The 14848-nt window shown below is 41.7% G+C and overlaps 2 protein-coding genes across 4 annotated transcripts in view; one reads left to right on the top strand and one right to left on the bottom strand.

Moving 5' to 3' along the window:
* Positions 1–4240: 4240 nt before the first annotated feature.
* LOC308319280 (C-C chemokine receptor type 5-like) lies at positions 4241–5276 on the top strand. The gene has a single exon (XM_080769265.1). It carries the CDS (start codon positions 4352–4354, stop codon positions 5249–5251), a length of 900 nt encoding a protein of 299 aa, XP_080625391.1. The 5' UTR covers positions 4241–4351; the 3' UTR covers positions 5252–5276.
* Positions 5277–6261: 985 nt separating this feature from the next.
* Positions 6262–14848, bottom strand: part of triob (trio Rho guanine nucleotide exchange factor b) — a 147530-nt gene continuing 138943 nt past the window's right edge. For 2 of the 3 annotated variants that reach the window (XM_080768879.1, XM_080768880.1), the window contains 8 exons: positions 14809–14836; positions 14374–14536; positions 14151–14272; positions 13982–14060; positions 11983–12183; positions 10983–11121; positions 10491–10677; positions 6262–10300 (listed from right to left, as the gene is read on the bottom strand). In XM_080768879.1, coding sequence (XP_080625005.1) covers positions 9870–10300; positions 10491–10677; positions 10983–11121; positions 11983–12183; positions 13982–14060; positions 14151–14272; positions 14374–14536; positions 14809–14836 — 1350 coding nt within the window. In that variant the 3' untranslated portion in view covers positions 6262–9869. Of the gene's footprint in view, positions 10301–10490; positions 10678–10982; positions 11122–11982; positions 12184–13981; positions 14061–14150; positions 14273–14373; positions 14537–14808; positions 14837–14848 lie in introns of those variants that run through there. The other variant, XM_080768881.1, reaches the window with a different exon arrangement.

The following is a 14848-nucleotide window of genomic DNA, read 5'->3' as shown; positions in this document are numbered from 1 at the left end:
TCAACCACTTGAACTTCAGCATCCCTATATTCTGGGGGGAGTGGTCACAAAAAATAGCAGATCTACAAGCTCACAACGCGTCACAAGGCTTCACAGTGCGTCACAATGTGTCACAACGCTTCACAAAGTGCTCATAACGTGTCACAACGCATGTCACAACACATCACGCATCATGTGGCCTATATTTCCACACTCACTCTGTCTCTGCATTTTTACTTTTTCCGTAAATCCATGCCCTACTTCGTCATTCTATATCAAACAAAATTAGCAAAAAAGCAGATCTACAAGCTGAAAACACGGCACAGTGTGGCATGTTTTGAGCTTGTAGATCTGCTATTTTTGCTATATTTGAATTGCTTTTTGGCCGGGAGTTCTTGGTGTCGGTGGGCGGTGGCGGTGGCCAGCTAGTCTCATCCTCCTAAAAAGTAACATTATTATTTAATTTCAAATGCATTTAGTTATACTTATGTTAACTTTATAAACTTAAATACAAATACATTGGACATAAAAATGACAATACCATTTTAATACTAGTCATTAGGCTACTATAGACTGAAGTAATTAAAGCGGGTAATGTTTGCATGGGAAATATAGCAGCTGAAATCAATAAAATATCCGTATTCGGGTATTAACCTGGCCCGCAGCTTAATACAAGGTCTGGGCCGCATGTGGCCCCTTTGCCAGCAGTGTCTTACCTTGCCTCAATTTTATGCAATGCCTCTTTGTTTTATTATTTTAGGGGCCTGTGCGCATACCTTTTGCTAGGTTGGTCACCAAAGAAGATACCGTAAACTTTACAGTATACCGGCGTAAAGGCTCCGCCTACCAGAGGAACTCAGACCCACTTTTACAGGATGGCCTTTTTATCTCCTTGAGGCTATATCTTGTTTGTTATTTAGTTTTTTCTATTGTTATTTCATTATTGTATTATTGTTATATTGTGGTTGTTTATTGCGGTTTTGATTATTCAAGCATAATATAACAAGCTTTGTTTAAAGAAGTGCTATATAAATAAAGTTTATTATCATTATTATTATTATTATTATAATTGGGGATTCAATTGTGGTTTAAATCATTAAATCTTCATTGTATACAAATCTGGTTTGGTGGTTCAGATTGTAGGACGTGTTCAGAAATACCGCACCGGAGCGCAACTCGCCTATTAGTTGCACAATGCAATGGCCAATGCGCTATTTCCGGCGCCCTTCATTTGCTGGATTATGGTCCAGGACGGTGCATGACTGAGGCCTTATATGGCCACGCTAAACATGAGCTTCTTCTTAGACGCCTATAGAAATGGAAGTAAAGAAAACCACGTACATTTCCTGTTTACTTTTAGTGGTTTGAACAAGAACATCACACATATGTGTCAATGTCACCACCCTTTCCTGCATAATTAGTTGAAATGTTCTACCTTGTATAGCATGCAGCTCTGCAGGCTCTTCCATAACATTGTATCTAACAGAAAGCTAAACATTACTGATTCATCATCTATGAATAAGGACCAACTACTAGACAAACAACATGTGCAGATACTCCATATGCTTGTCTAGAATCTAGACCAGTGTTTCCCAAACCTTTTCATGTCAAGGACCCCCAAATTGACACGAATTATCCCATGGACCCCCATTTGAAACCATATGCCAGGGACCCCCATGGGAACCACTGATCTAGACAACCTTATGGATGGAGTATCTGCCTCTTAAGCCGGTGCACTTCTAGAAGGAAGCTAAAAACATTAATTTAGTTTTAGTCACATTTTAGTAATCTGAATGTTTTAGTGTTAGTCTAGTTTTAGTCGACTAAAATATACAGTTGAGTTTGTCAACAAAATTGTATTTTGGCAGGCCTTGATGGCGTCATAAATGCCTGATTTTACACTTGGTGAAACCATACATAAAAAATGACTTATCTTTAAGTTTTCTCCTCTACTACTAGTCGCTCCTATAACATTTTAATTTAGTTTTTATCTGTTGACATTGTCAATATATTTAGTCTTAGTTTTAGTCATCGTAGCTAAGTTTTTATTTCGTTTTTATGTAGTTTGTCAGTGAAAAAAGGTAGTCGATGACCATTTTTTGTCATAGTTTTAGTCCCTGCTGTGAGATGAGCAATGTGAAAACCTGAAAATCAGGTTCTGTTCCATATGTTGATCTGAGTTCATCAAACCCTGTACACTCAAGACACGCTCCATATATGGCCATACCTCATCAAACTCTGTACACTCAAGACACCCTTAGATCTGAATTGATAGATTTGAATAAAAAATGTTTGCTCTGAAAGAATATATATTCCAAATTTGCGCCACATTTTCACGATTCTTCAAAAAGAGCAGATCTACAAGCTTGTAGCGCTGCACTCGGTGCCGCGCTATGAGCTTGTAGATCTGCTTTTTTCAATAGCTAAAATATAACATAATGCTTAAAACACCAAAAGGGGGCCTGGGCCATGGCTCAGTGGTCTCTCTCCCCATTTCCTGTCAGCCTACTGTCTGTCCCTCCATAAAAGCCACTAAAAAAACATACAAAAAGACACCAAAAGGGGTTCCCGCCCAGAATGCAACGACGAGCAAAAACACATTTTAAAAGGTAACTGGCCAAGACTGAACAGGATATTTCAACACAGCGATGAACACCACGATCAGGTGAGACTTTTCAAAAAACTATTTGCCTTTTGTTGAAAGCCACAGTAGTCAAAATGTTTTTTTGCAAATCCTTCTATTCTTTATTCTATTATATTATATGATAATCATGTTTTAATCAAGAATAAATAAGCATAGAATAAATGGTGCTTTTCATATAGCAATTAGGGGTTCAGCGTCTTGCTCAAGGACACTTCGACAGTAACCTGGGGGAGTCAGTAATCGAACTGGAAACATTTCAGTTCCCATCCAGCCGGCTACTCTACCCCTGAGCCACTACCACGCACTATGCATGTCTCCCCATTTCCTTTGTCAGGAACAGCAAAAATGTTCCAAGGTCAATATGACCTGCAAGGTGCATATATTTTATCATAAGAAAAAATAAATCTTAATAAACCTTGTTTGTAGTTGTACTTGTTACATGTTATGTACCTGGCCTAGGGGGTGCCAAGATACACAACAAAAAACAGTTTACCAAAGAAATAGAATTTATTGATTAACCAAAAATAAGTAATCAAACGATAAATCATGAATAAACAGATGAAGTGTGGAGATGAGTATTCAGTGGTGTAGTGTGTGTGTATGCATGAGTGAAATGTATGTGTGTGCGTGTTGTATTAACTGAAATGTTGAAAAGTGTGCATGGTGGAAAAGGTGCAGGAGGCAAATGAAAAGAACAGAACTGGGGAAAGACTGGGGAAGCAGGCATTTATAGGGCGTCGACACCCGGGCCCAGGTGCGAGCTGATCATCATTAGTAGCTCTGCTCCCCAATCCTATTGATAAAAGAAACAGAGGTTACTATAGGGTAAACGCAACATATACCAAAACCAGATATAATATATATCATAATATAGGAACCGTCACATTACTGATACCATTCAATGCTTGGTGTGATAATGATATTCACCTCTCACTGTCAGCAGTGAGCAGGACCACAGGTAGAGGAAAATCTAGAGAGGTGGAGATGTGCCCTGGAAAGGAGAGGAATGAAGGTTAGCCGCAGCAAGACAGAATGTGTGATAGAAATCAGACAGAATGAAAAGAAAGATGTACAAGACAGTGGTGAGATGGTTTAGAGACAGTTGCACTGAAGAAAAGACAGGAAGCAGAGCTGGAGGTAGACTAAAATGTTGACGCATGTTAGATGTATTAATGAATGCATGTTCAAACTCTTTTGTACTGTACGAGAAACCCTAGATACGTTAGTTTTACATTCAATGTAATTTTGTCTTTTTCTTCTTGCTTATGGGTATGACAGTATGCAGTATACAGTATGATCGTTGTTTTTGCGCTAATATATTTATAATTTACAATTACAATCCTATATGTATCCTCTACTTGACACTTACTTTTATAAAGGGACCTACTAAAGCATTTCATGATGAAAACACACCTAATCCCTACTCTTATCCCTCTCTCTCTTTCTCTCTCTCTCTCTCTCTCTCTCTCTCACTCTCTCTCTCTCTCTAACTCTCCCCCTCTCTCTTTCAGTTTAACAGCTGGGACTGCCCCGCTGGAGTCTCTCTCTCAGCTTACCACCTTGGAGTCTGATGACTTTGACTACCCTAATGGCTCCTTCGAGCCGCATGAATACGAACCTCATGGGTCCTACTTTCTCCCACCACTCTATTCTATCTTCTTCATCCTGGGTCTTCTAGGGAATGTGCTTGTCCTCTGGGTCATCATCTTTGGGGTGCGTCTCCGTAGCATGACAGATGTGTGCCTCCTCAACCTGGCCTTTGCTGACCTTCTGCTAGTATGCTCCCTTCCCTTCCTAGCCCACCAAGCCCGCGACCAGTGGCCGTTTGGAGATGTTATGTGCAAGGTGGTCCTCGGTGCATACCATATTGGCTTTTACAGCGGGATCTTTTTCATCACCCTGATGAGCATTGACCGGTACCTGGCTATAGTGCTGGCAATTTATGCACTAAAAACACGAACACGCACCTTTGGAATGATTGCAGCTGCTGTTACGTGGGTTGCTGGATTTCTCGCCTCGTTACCAGGTCTAATTTTTATTAAGGTACAGAAGTCAAGTGATGATGAAACTATTTCAACCTGTAATTCATACCGTTCATACGAGGACATTGAGGACAACCCCCCAGAGGACAGGCACTACTGGACTATCTTCAGCCTTTTCAAAATGAACATTCTTGGCTTGCTGATTCCGATGGTCATCATGTGTTTCTGCTACAGCCAGATCATTTGGAGGCTCCTGCACACCCCGTCATCCAAAAAACATACTATCCGCCTGGTTCTTGTAGTTGTAGCAGTGTTTTTCTGCTGCTGGGTGCCCTACAACGTTGCTTCTTTATTCAAAGCTTTGGAGTTACTTCAATTCTATAAAACAGAAGGTGAAAGCAGCAACGCAATCCTATTGGCTTTACAAGTCACAGAGGCCATTGCTTACTCTCACAGCTGTATCAACCCCATCCTGTATGTTTTTGTAGGAGTGAAGTTCAGGAAGCACCTCCTGAGGTTGATGAACAGGGCTCCATGCAGGCTGTGTAAGGTTATGACAGCTCTCATCCCCGAGGGACAGTCAGTCAGAGCAGCGTCTGTATATTCACAGACCACTAGCGTGGATGAAAGGTCCACTGCTGTATGAAGTGACAGGGTTGAGTTGTGTAGTCTGTAGTGATATGGTCATACAATGCCTGTTCCACCTTTTTTGCTCTCCGACGAATGGGCATTTTCTATATCTTCACTGCCATTTTTATTGCCAATTTATTGCCATTTTTACTATCTATTTTACAAGAGAAAACCTGCGCGTCACATTAGCGTGTGACGTCGGCGGACACGATCACACTCCACGGAGCACGGCCAGCCTCCCGGGACCTCACGAAAAAACCACCCCATTAATAGGAGGCAAGGTTCAGGGTCCAACAGGAAGGGAGCATCCACATGACATCCCTCTGATTGACCCACATATGACGTCACAGCCCAGCAGGAAAACAGGCCCGGGCGGGAAAAGATGTACGATAACAATAGTGGGCGCTACTCAAGCCCACAATTAGCAGTTGCTGTTGATTATTTAGAAGTGTCTGTGCACTTTGTGTGATCTCACTGGTCCTAATTGCCTGCTTTATGATCTTTTTAGAAAATGTTTAAGACACCCTTCCTCCTCTCATGGTCGAAGTCCAAAGCAGTTTTGTTTTTGTTCCCCTCAGCAATAATGTAAATACTTTCGTTTCTTGGTTTTTTGTCTTTGTCTTTTTTCTGTCCACTCTTTCTTTTTTTTCTCCTTCTGAAATGTACACTCTGAAGCGATATTGCCCTGTTGCCCCTGTTAAGTGTTGACTTGATGCCATATGTAGTCCATCTGAAGAAAGCGAGGATTATACAGAGACATTGGAGATGGAGCCACTTGGAGGGGGGTTGAGGGGGGAGGGAGGGAAGAGGGGTGAAAAAACCATCCTGGGAATTGCACTTGTGTCCTATGTATGCATAGAAATGCTGTTTATACTGTACTGCTTTTTACAAATAAAATAAATATTATTTAAAAAAAAAAAGTGTCTGTGTCTCATTCACACGCTAGCACGCTGCTAGTGCTAAAGCACACATTGCTTTGTTAACCATTTACCAGCAGAGAAGAAAAACGTGTATAAAAAGTTAGAGTTGACTGTTCCTTGTACGTTTAATGGCAAAATAACCAAGGACAAAACTGAATATTTACAACACAGTTAACGTGTAAACACAACTTTCTGTACAAAGAAATATACATGCAAAACAAAATATAAGTCATAGTAGGACATTCAAAATGACATTGCTGCAGTTTTGTACTATGTGTATAAAATAGTTATGACATAATCGTGAGGTTTACATCCTGGGCAACTTGCCTATCCCTCTCTGTACAGTTTTACACAATAATAACGGCGCCTGGTTTCCCCAAATTACATACTAGTGTTCAGAGCATATTTATTCACTCGTAAGTGTGAGTAAATGATCATTATGAATGATCTGAACACGGACATGCTTTTAGGAACACTTGACTCAGGCCAATAAATTAAAAGGACATGAAATGTGAGACTGTACAGACAACGTACATTTGACTCAACACATCTTTAGCATTTCTTATGCTTAAACAGGCTAGGTGATAAGTTCATCAATCGCTCTTCAAATTAAATAAAACTAGCTGTTTTATTCCCCCCACACATCTCTCCAGATTGACTTACTGTACACAGTAAGATCCTCAGTGTTTTTTTTCTTCCTTTTTTTTTACTGAGAGTCCATTTGGGTACATCTGTACACTCTCAGTTAAATTAATGCTGAGGAGTTTACTGTGATACTGGCACTTTAACAAAGATGAACAGACATCAGTTTCAGACAACTTTGTAACTTGAACACATCAGCTCAGTCAAATGAAAACAAGTGAAGCAGAACACCTTTCATGGCAGATAAAGGTCCGTGTTGCTGAATCTTTCTCAATGGGTATATTGTCACTGCCGGGAAACACATTGTATGTCCATATTTCATATTTTTAAGTTCTGTTTTGCTTTCATACATAAATCAACTGCCTATTTTATACTTCATCCTATGACAGTGTCGTGCAAACGCATCGCTATGTGACACTATTTTTTTTTAAATATTGTAACAATTTAGATAACTACAAAGTTTGTAGTTATCTTTGTAAAACTTTTTTGCCTATAAAGACATGCCCCAAAATAGGAACACCAGATTGAAAGTGGTCAAGTCTGTCTGTTGGCTTTTGAAATGTCTAACCAAAAGAAAGAATTAACAAGAACTTGTAACTAAATAACTGCATTGGAATCATTGGAACACACCGTTTCTTGAACACTTGAATTGTTGACTATACAAGCTTTACTGTTCCTGTAATTAGTTTCCCCAGATGTATAAGAGCATAAGTCTATAGTGAACGGGCCACAATATGGCATCTTAGTTATTCACATGACAAAACTTCTTCTATTGCTCGGTACAACAGTGTTAGTAGAGTGAAGGTTAAACCATGAGACTAAAGGGCCCGTTATACTTGGTTGCTTGGAAATAGCTGATCTACAAGCTCAGAATGCGTCGCACTGCAATGTGTTGTGGTCTTGTAGATCGGCTATTACCGGTGCTCGTCACCTGCGCGCAACTAAGTATAAATCGCCTTTAATACTAGCAACACATACCAATATCTATCTACAGAAGTCAACTCACACAGCAATCACTACTTTGTGCACAGCTTGGGAAAAAAGATTTTTAAATTGTTCATATTTTTTCAGTGGTAAACCACCAATTTCCTATTTCAACAAGAATAAATACAGCCACAATGAACCAATGTAAACACTTCTACCTTTAGGTTCAGTGTGGTCTTTGATAACTTAACATAATCAATCAAGAACAAGGTAAAGCATGATCAACTTTGGTATAGTTACAGAAAATAAAAACGGAACAATGACAAACCAAAAGCATAAGTGCCTATATAATATAGATACACATTTTTACATTATTTCTCACTAAGGGCTGTCAGGATATTAATACTGAACTTAATACATAAGAGTTAACACAATACAGACACCTATTGCAGTACCATGTACGTACATGCCTTTTTAGAATACGGATACAACACAAGTCTTCATAAATAGTTGCATAAATGTTAAAGCTGCAACATTGCACATGGGAATTGATGCAAAATACGAGTGCATTTCTACTGTGGTAGCAGTTTGTTCATAGAAAAAGTCCAGCCACCGAAAGGGCTTTTGGAGTTTTTCCATCTCCGTGCACCCCAACTGACTGGACTCCTTAAATCCTAATTTGTGCTTTGTGGAAAAGTGTTACGCCATGTTGCTCCACAAAATATTTTCAAAAATAATTTCATTTTAAATTCTTGTTTTGCAACATGTTGCCCACATTTTTCAGCTGAAGCATAAATTAGGTTTAATACTTAGTAAATGCAAACAGTATTGGTTTGATTGAGACATGTTCAAAATGAGAATAAAAGGCAGGAACACTTTATTTACAAAGTAAGGCGGATGCATGTAGAAATCTGAGGAGCCTTTCCAATAGCTTTGATTATATATTTCTTTATTGTAGTCTATTTAGTCTGTGTGTGCACACAGCAACACCTGATTTATACTAAGTTGCGCACCAGTGAATATACAAGTTTACAACGTGTTGCACTGCGACTCGTTGTGAGCTTGTAGATTGGCTATTTTCGGTATGCGACGCAATGCACAACCAGCTATAAATCAGGCTTCAGTAAGTGTAGAGGGCCCTATGACAAGCAAACTATTGCATTGAACAGAAATCTAATGTGTTTCTGGAACACATGGTTTTGGTCTTCATTGTTTTAGACATTGCGGACCCTATTGTTGGGCTCTGCATTAACAGGCCTTATTTACTTTCTCCTTTCTACCTAACATTGGTACTCCAAAAGGTACGAATAAAGACACTTCTCTGTTTCCTCACTGTACATTTTTTCTTTTACAAAAAGTAATCTCTCGTTACAAAAAAACAAACACATTTTTTTCTTGTTCAACCGAAAACAACCTGAATATATATATATATATACTTTTTAATTATACAGTATTGTTCTATTTTTTAGTAATTTTTCTTCTTCTGTTTAACACTGTCCAAAACACAAGACTTGCTCACGCTGGCTCTTTGAGAAAGCTTGGTTCTCTCCCTGCTAAGTAAAGGTTTGAAATCTCAAGATTCAAACAGTTCTTCTGTTGTGCGGGCATAATAACAATATGCCAAGGGCCAAGGAGTTCAGGAAATAGGTAGGGGGGGCTAGGGCGGGAGGACGGTTAGATGGGGTCTCAAAGAGGAAAACCAAAGTGTCTAAATCTCTTATTAAAACAAAGCAATATAGATCATCAGAGTCAAAAGGTGGATCAGCAGAGGGCAGTCAGTCAGCAGCAGTAGGACATTTTGTGGCTTCATGAGGGAGAAGGAGATCATCAGTATTACTCTGGTCCATAGTGTTCAAGCACACTGTTCAAGCACACCCAACTGAAGCTGAGTGTAGCTGGTTAATACATCCAATGGGCATCCAGGATAGTGCAGGGCAAACAGGAATTCCTTTTGGACAAGTGCAGATACTGGTGGCTACGGGAGGTCTGTGCTGCGACGACATTGTAGCATGGTTTGGCCACAGAACTAGAACGGAGTAGAACGAACCATCGTCGTTCAAACCAGCATTTTAGCTCTGCGATCACAGTTTGTCTGGCCGGCTGTCCAGTGTTCAATTGGTGGCTTCCCTGGTGCCGGTTCCCCATTGGTCAGATGTGGTTGAGCAGGCGGCTGTGAAGGAAGGTCTTGATGGCGGCTACTGGGCGAATATCGTTCTGGTGTTTCCGTCGCTCTATGAAGGAGATGAGTCTGGAGGTGTCCAGATGTGTGGTGGTGGTGTGGTGGTGGTTCTGAGGCGGTCGTGGCTGTGAGTGACGTGAGGTGGTAGATCCAGGGTCTTCTCCGTTCAGGCCACTTCGAGGCTGGAGCCAGGGCTCCTGGAGGCAGGAGGCGGCGGAGGGCCGGCGCTCCGCCTCACATTGGAGCAGAAGGCAGACGACGTCCCTGGCGGCCGGGCTCACGCCCTGGAAGTAATCCTGAGGGAAGCTGAAGTCCAGGCGGCAGATGTTGAGACAGGTCTCCTCTACGCTCTCATCCAGGAAGGGAGATGCACCGCTCAGCACGACATAGGTCACCACCCCTGTTAATGATTCAGTCAATGAATTCATCACACCAAATATTCAACGGTTTCATAGCAGCTACCGTCTTGAATACTGAACTAACTTAGTTTTTGTTTTCATCAAAACATTTCGCCATGTTACAAAACATTCTATTTTTTATTCATGCATAGTAAAGGCTATGTACTCATCACCCCCCATTTTGTTACAGACCTAAACTCCACAGGTCAGACATCAGTGAGGCAGGCTGACCCAGGACCAGCTCAGGGGCGGAGAACTCAGGGCTCCCCAGTAGAGGATGGACGTACTGGGAAGATGGGTTCAACTGGACCGCATCGCCAAAGTCTGTCAGCTTGATCACTGACTGGGAAGAGGCATGCTCCACCACAATGTTCTCAGGCTGGGAAAGAAGGGGGGAAAGCAATCTATCCATTAGGGGTCCAACTGGATCTATTGGCTCTATTGGCTAGATCTATTAGCCAATAGAGCCAATCTATTGACTAGAGGAAATCTAAGAGCGGTCCCTACTCCCTACGCTCTACTATTCTTGTTTGTCAAAGTCCCCCATATTGATGAAAATACGAGAGTAACTGATTTGGCAAGTCAAATAAACCCCTGTTGAATTGGGGTCCAATTCTTAATCAGGTTTGAACTTGATGCATATCTAAAAACACAGAGAACGGCAGCCACGTTATGTGTGTTTACCTTGAGGTCGAGGTGCGCTATGCTCCAGCTGTGCAGGTAGTGGAGAGCTTCCAGAATGTCTCTGAGGTATAGAGCCACCTTCTCCTCTGTCAGGTTGCCCCAGCTCACAATGTAGTCCAGGAGACGACCCTGGTCAGCCCTAAACATGACACAGCATGTAATAATTGTGTGCCGTACCTTCGCCCTCTAAATTGTTCTATGAGTACAGTAATATTGTATGCTGTGTATATATATAATCAGTAATATCTAGACTAGCACCCACATAGTCATTAATCTGTTTTTAGCATGCAGACTATTATGTGCACAATACTGTACATATTGTTCTGCTTCAAAACAGGCGGCACATGAAGGGGGAAAGGCGGCTTTGTATTCCACACACATAAACCCCAGTGAAGTATCACTTTTGTTTTGAAAGGTTTGGCCTTTCAAATAGATGTTTTTCTCTGAAACCGTAGCTGTAGCTGAGACAACTAGGAAACCACAAGGCAGCAGAAACGGAAAGCATTTTGAGGAAGACAGATTAACTTCAATGGACAGTTTATGTTGTAGACATAAACTGGCTCATTCATTGTGTTCAAGTACTGATGTCAGTTGTGCTACTGTACATACAGTACATGCCCAGTTAGGGGGTCCAACCAGATCCCCAACACTCCTATTAACTGGAGTTATTAGGGATGTAGCCTCGGAAACCCAGAGGTTTTTATAATAGGGATGTGAATCGTTTGGGATCCCACGATTCAATTCCAATTCTTGAGGTCAATTTAAAATGGATTCTCAATTCAAAAATGATCCCCATTCAATTTCATTGGGAGACATTGCTCTCGCGGTATATCGTTCCCTGTTCTATTATTACCTACCGTGCTCATCCTCAGTGAGTGAGGTCAATATCAGTTAGCTTCCAAATCTTACACACATAACATAACATGAGGCATACATACAAAATAAGAAGAATCCCTTTTTTGGACAGTATGTCAATGCACCTGCAATACCCCATACTTACATCTCAAGCACAATCACATAGCTGGTGGATGTCTCGTAAGTGTCCAGCAGTCTGACCAGGTTAGGATGGTCCAGGGTCTGTAGGATCCTGATCTCCTCCAGAACCTGCTCTCGACGCAGCAGCCTCTTGTTGACATGCTTGGCTGCTACCGCTCCCTTACTCCCTCTCTGGTCACACCGCTTGGTCACAGAGAAGCGGCCCCTGCATGGGAACGACAGGGAAAGATGCATTGTGAGTGTAAAACCAATAGAGTGCTGCAGTTTGTAGTCCTACAACCTGGAAGTGAGTTTACAATTCATTGTTTCCCTTGCCAGGATTGGTTTTCACTTTTCGCTTTCGCCTTTATTTAACCATTTTGACCTGAGATCAGATTCTAAAAATGTCTTCAACATCCTGACAGTTTTCTGAAAAAGCTATGTTTCTATGTCAGTCGTTCTTCGACTTCTCAAAAATAGCAGACCTACAAGCTCGTAGCGCACCACTCGGTGTTAGCATAACATAATGCTAACACCAAAAGGGGTTCCACCCCAAAATGGGTTAATATTTTTTTATGGAGGTGTAGACAGGGAGTAAAGGCCGTCGGAATCGAGAGTCAAACCCGCTGCACGCTGCCAGACTGGATTGCCAGCCAGGGTGAGTGGACTGCTTGATTGCCATGATTTTCAATGTGAAATTTGTGTAGAAAATAAGATCTGCGCCTTAAGCTCCATTCCACCAAGAGAAGCCTATTTTACTGCTACTGCTACTACTGTTTTGAACCAAGCATTATTAGCACAACCTACTGTCTATCATTGTTGTAAGATGATAAGAGCGCCCCTCACTTCACACAGGTGTGATTTTTTTCTCCTTAATCTACAGTATATGTTTGTTGTTTTTGCCTCTGTGTTTCTCAGAAGCCAGTTCTTAGTTTAGAGCTGTGTTGGCATTTTGGTTATTTTTGTTCCTCTGCGGTCACTATAAGTAAAAACGCAACCGACAACTACTGGTGCTGTTTTTGTCTCACCATTCTTACACAATGGGCAGAGGCTGGGTTGCCAGGCACAATGGGAACCCATGTCAGAGGAACTTCTGGGCTGGCCTACAAAAAGTCATCCCTGGTCTAGCAAGTAAACTGCCACCGTGTGGCCATAGAGGGTAGTTAGCTGCGCCAGCCAGAATTGGTAATATCTTTCACTTTAATTTCCCCTTCATTAAAAAAATCGATGCATCGATTTCATTAACACAAGTCGATTCAAATTAGGAGAATTTTTTAATAAATATTTTTTTCCCATATATTTTTGCTCTTGCGTGTGTACAGAATTCAAACTGTAGGATTGATTATTGTCACGGACAGAAGTCATTCTTTCCCTTTGCATACCACACCGGAGCGCACTCGCCTATTAGTTTGCATTGCATTCAGAACGCGCCCTTAATTAAGAACCTAACTGCAGCTGTGTACGGCTCTCAGCGGTGTCCCACTATTGACTGCAGTTGAACGGCGCTGTGTCAGAGAAGTAACAGATAGAAGAACGCAAACTTTATCCCCAAAATATTTCCCCCCCACCTCCGTGCTGGAAATAAAACGTCTGGGTTTCTGAGGCTACATCCGTGCTGACGCAATGACTGTCCTGTTTCTGGTTTAGCTTTACGCACGGGACGCATGAATCTCTCCGTCTCTGGTCAGTGCGGGTTGTTGTTTATTTGCATGGCTCAGAAAATTAGTAACAAACTAACATGTGAACATTATCGAGTTGTTGGAGGAGGAGGAGGTTCACGTAGTGAACGTGGAAGGTAATAGCAGATTGTATTCTGGTGATGTGCTAACTGCTGCTGACTGCTATAATGTGTTCTGAAGGTCGGGCTGCTGTACTGCCACTAGTGTTAATGTTATATTTTGTAGTGCTGTCGCCTCACAGCTAGAAGGTCCTGGGTTTGTGAAACGTACTCACTCAACTGAATAAAGGCTTCTGCCACGGTACCAACTCATCATTAAGTATAGTATTTGGAATATAAACATTACCTTCCTAGTTCAGTGATCTCTGTGTAGTAGGACTCATAGCTGCTCTTCCAGAGGAGTTCACTGCCATCATCCGGTGTTTCTGTAAACACAGTTCATATTGAAATCAGGCCCATTCAAGTACAATCACTGATATTTGATTTTGCCCAACCTAAAATAACTGGACTCTCACCTGAGACTCTGAGGCTTGCACAGGAGGTCACAGAACCTGCTACATTAGTGGCAACACAGGTGTACACTCCGCTGTCCTCCACGGACACACTGAGGATACGCAGCGCTGCCTCTCCTGTCTCACTACAAAGAGGCAGGGTGAAACGCACACTATCAGACACCATGCTAACTTCACCACAAGACAGAGTGTTTCCGCTGAAATCAGAGCAGCCTCCTCCTCTCACCTGTACGTGATGCTGTAGTGCCCGTTGTTGCTCAGAGTGCTATTGTCAGGCCCCCTCCAGGTGACGGTGGCCCGGGGCCGACCGCACACCTTACACCTCAGAGTAACGCTGTCGTCACTCTCACACATCACGTCACTGACGGGGACCAGGAACTCTGGAGGAGCTGGAGAGGGACGGAATGAGAGGTCTTTTTTACACATTGGCGTAAAAATTATCTACAGGCTTGTTTTTCAAACGGAGACGCGAGTCAGGAAGGAAGGAAAGATATTGGTATGTTTGGTTTGGTTGTGAAAGCCGTCCGTAAAAGAGAAATACAATGTATACATTTTAGGTTTCGGAATTTATTTTGAAACTGTTAATCCCCACTAAAGTGCAATGCATGTTTTATACGTCTATGTAGCCACTGGTGAAATAAGTGAATAAATGTGTACATACCATCATAGATGTAGTTGGGGTTCAGAAGCTGAAAGATTGA

Source organism: Protomyctophum bolini, assembly GCF_963924005.1.
Source record: "Protomyctophum bolini genome assembly, chromosome: 7".
In the NCBI taxonomy this organism is placed as follows: domain Eukaryota; kingdom Metazoa; phylum Chordata; class Actinopteri; order Myctophiformes; family Myctophidae; genus Protomyctophum; species Protomyctophum bolini.
The sequence above is the reverse complement of the archived record's forward strand: the minus strand, read 5'-3'. Positions and strand labels throughout refer to the sequence as shown.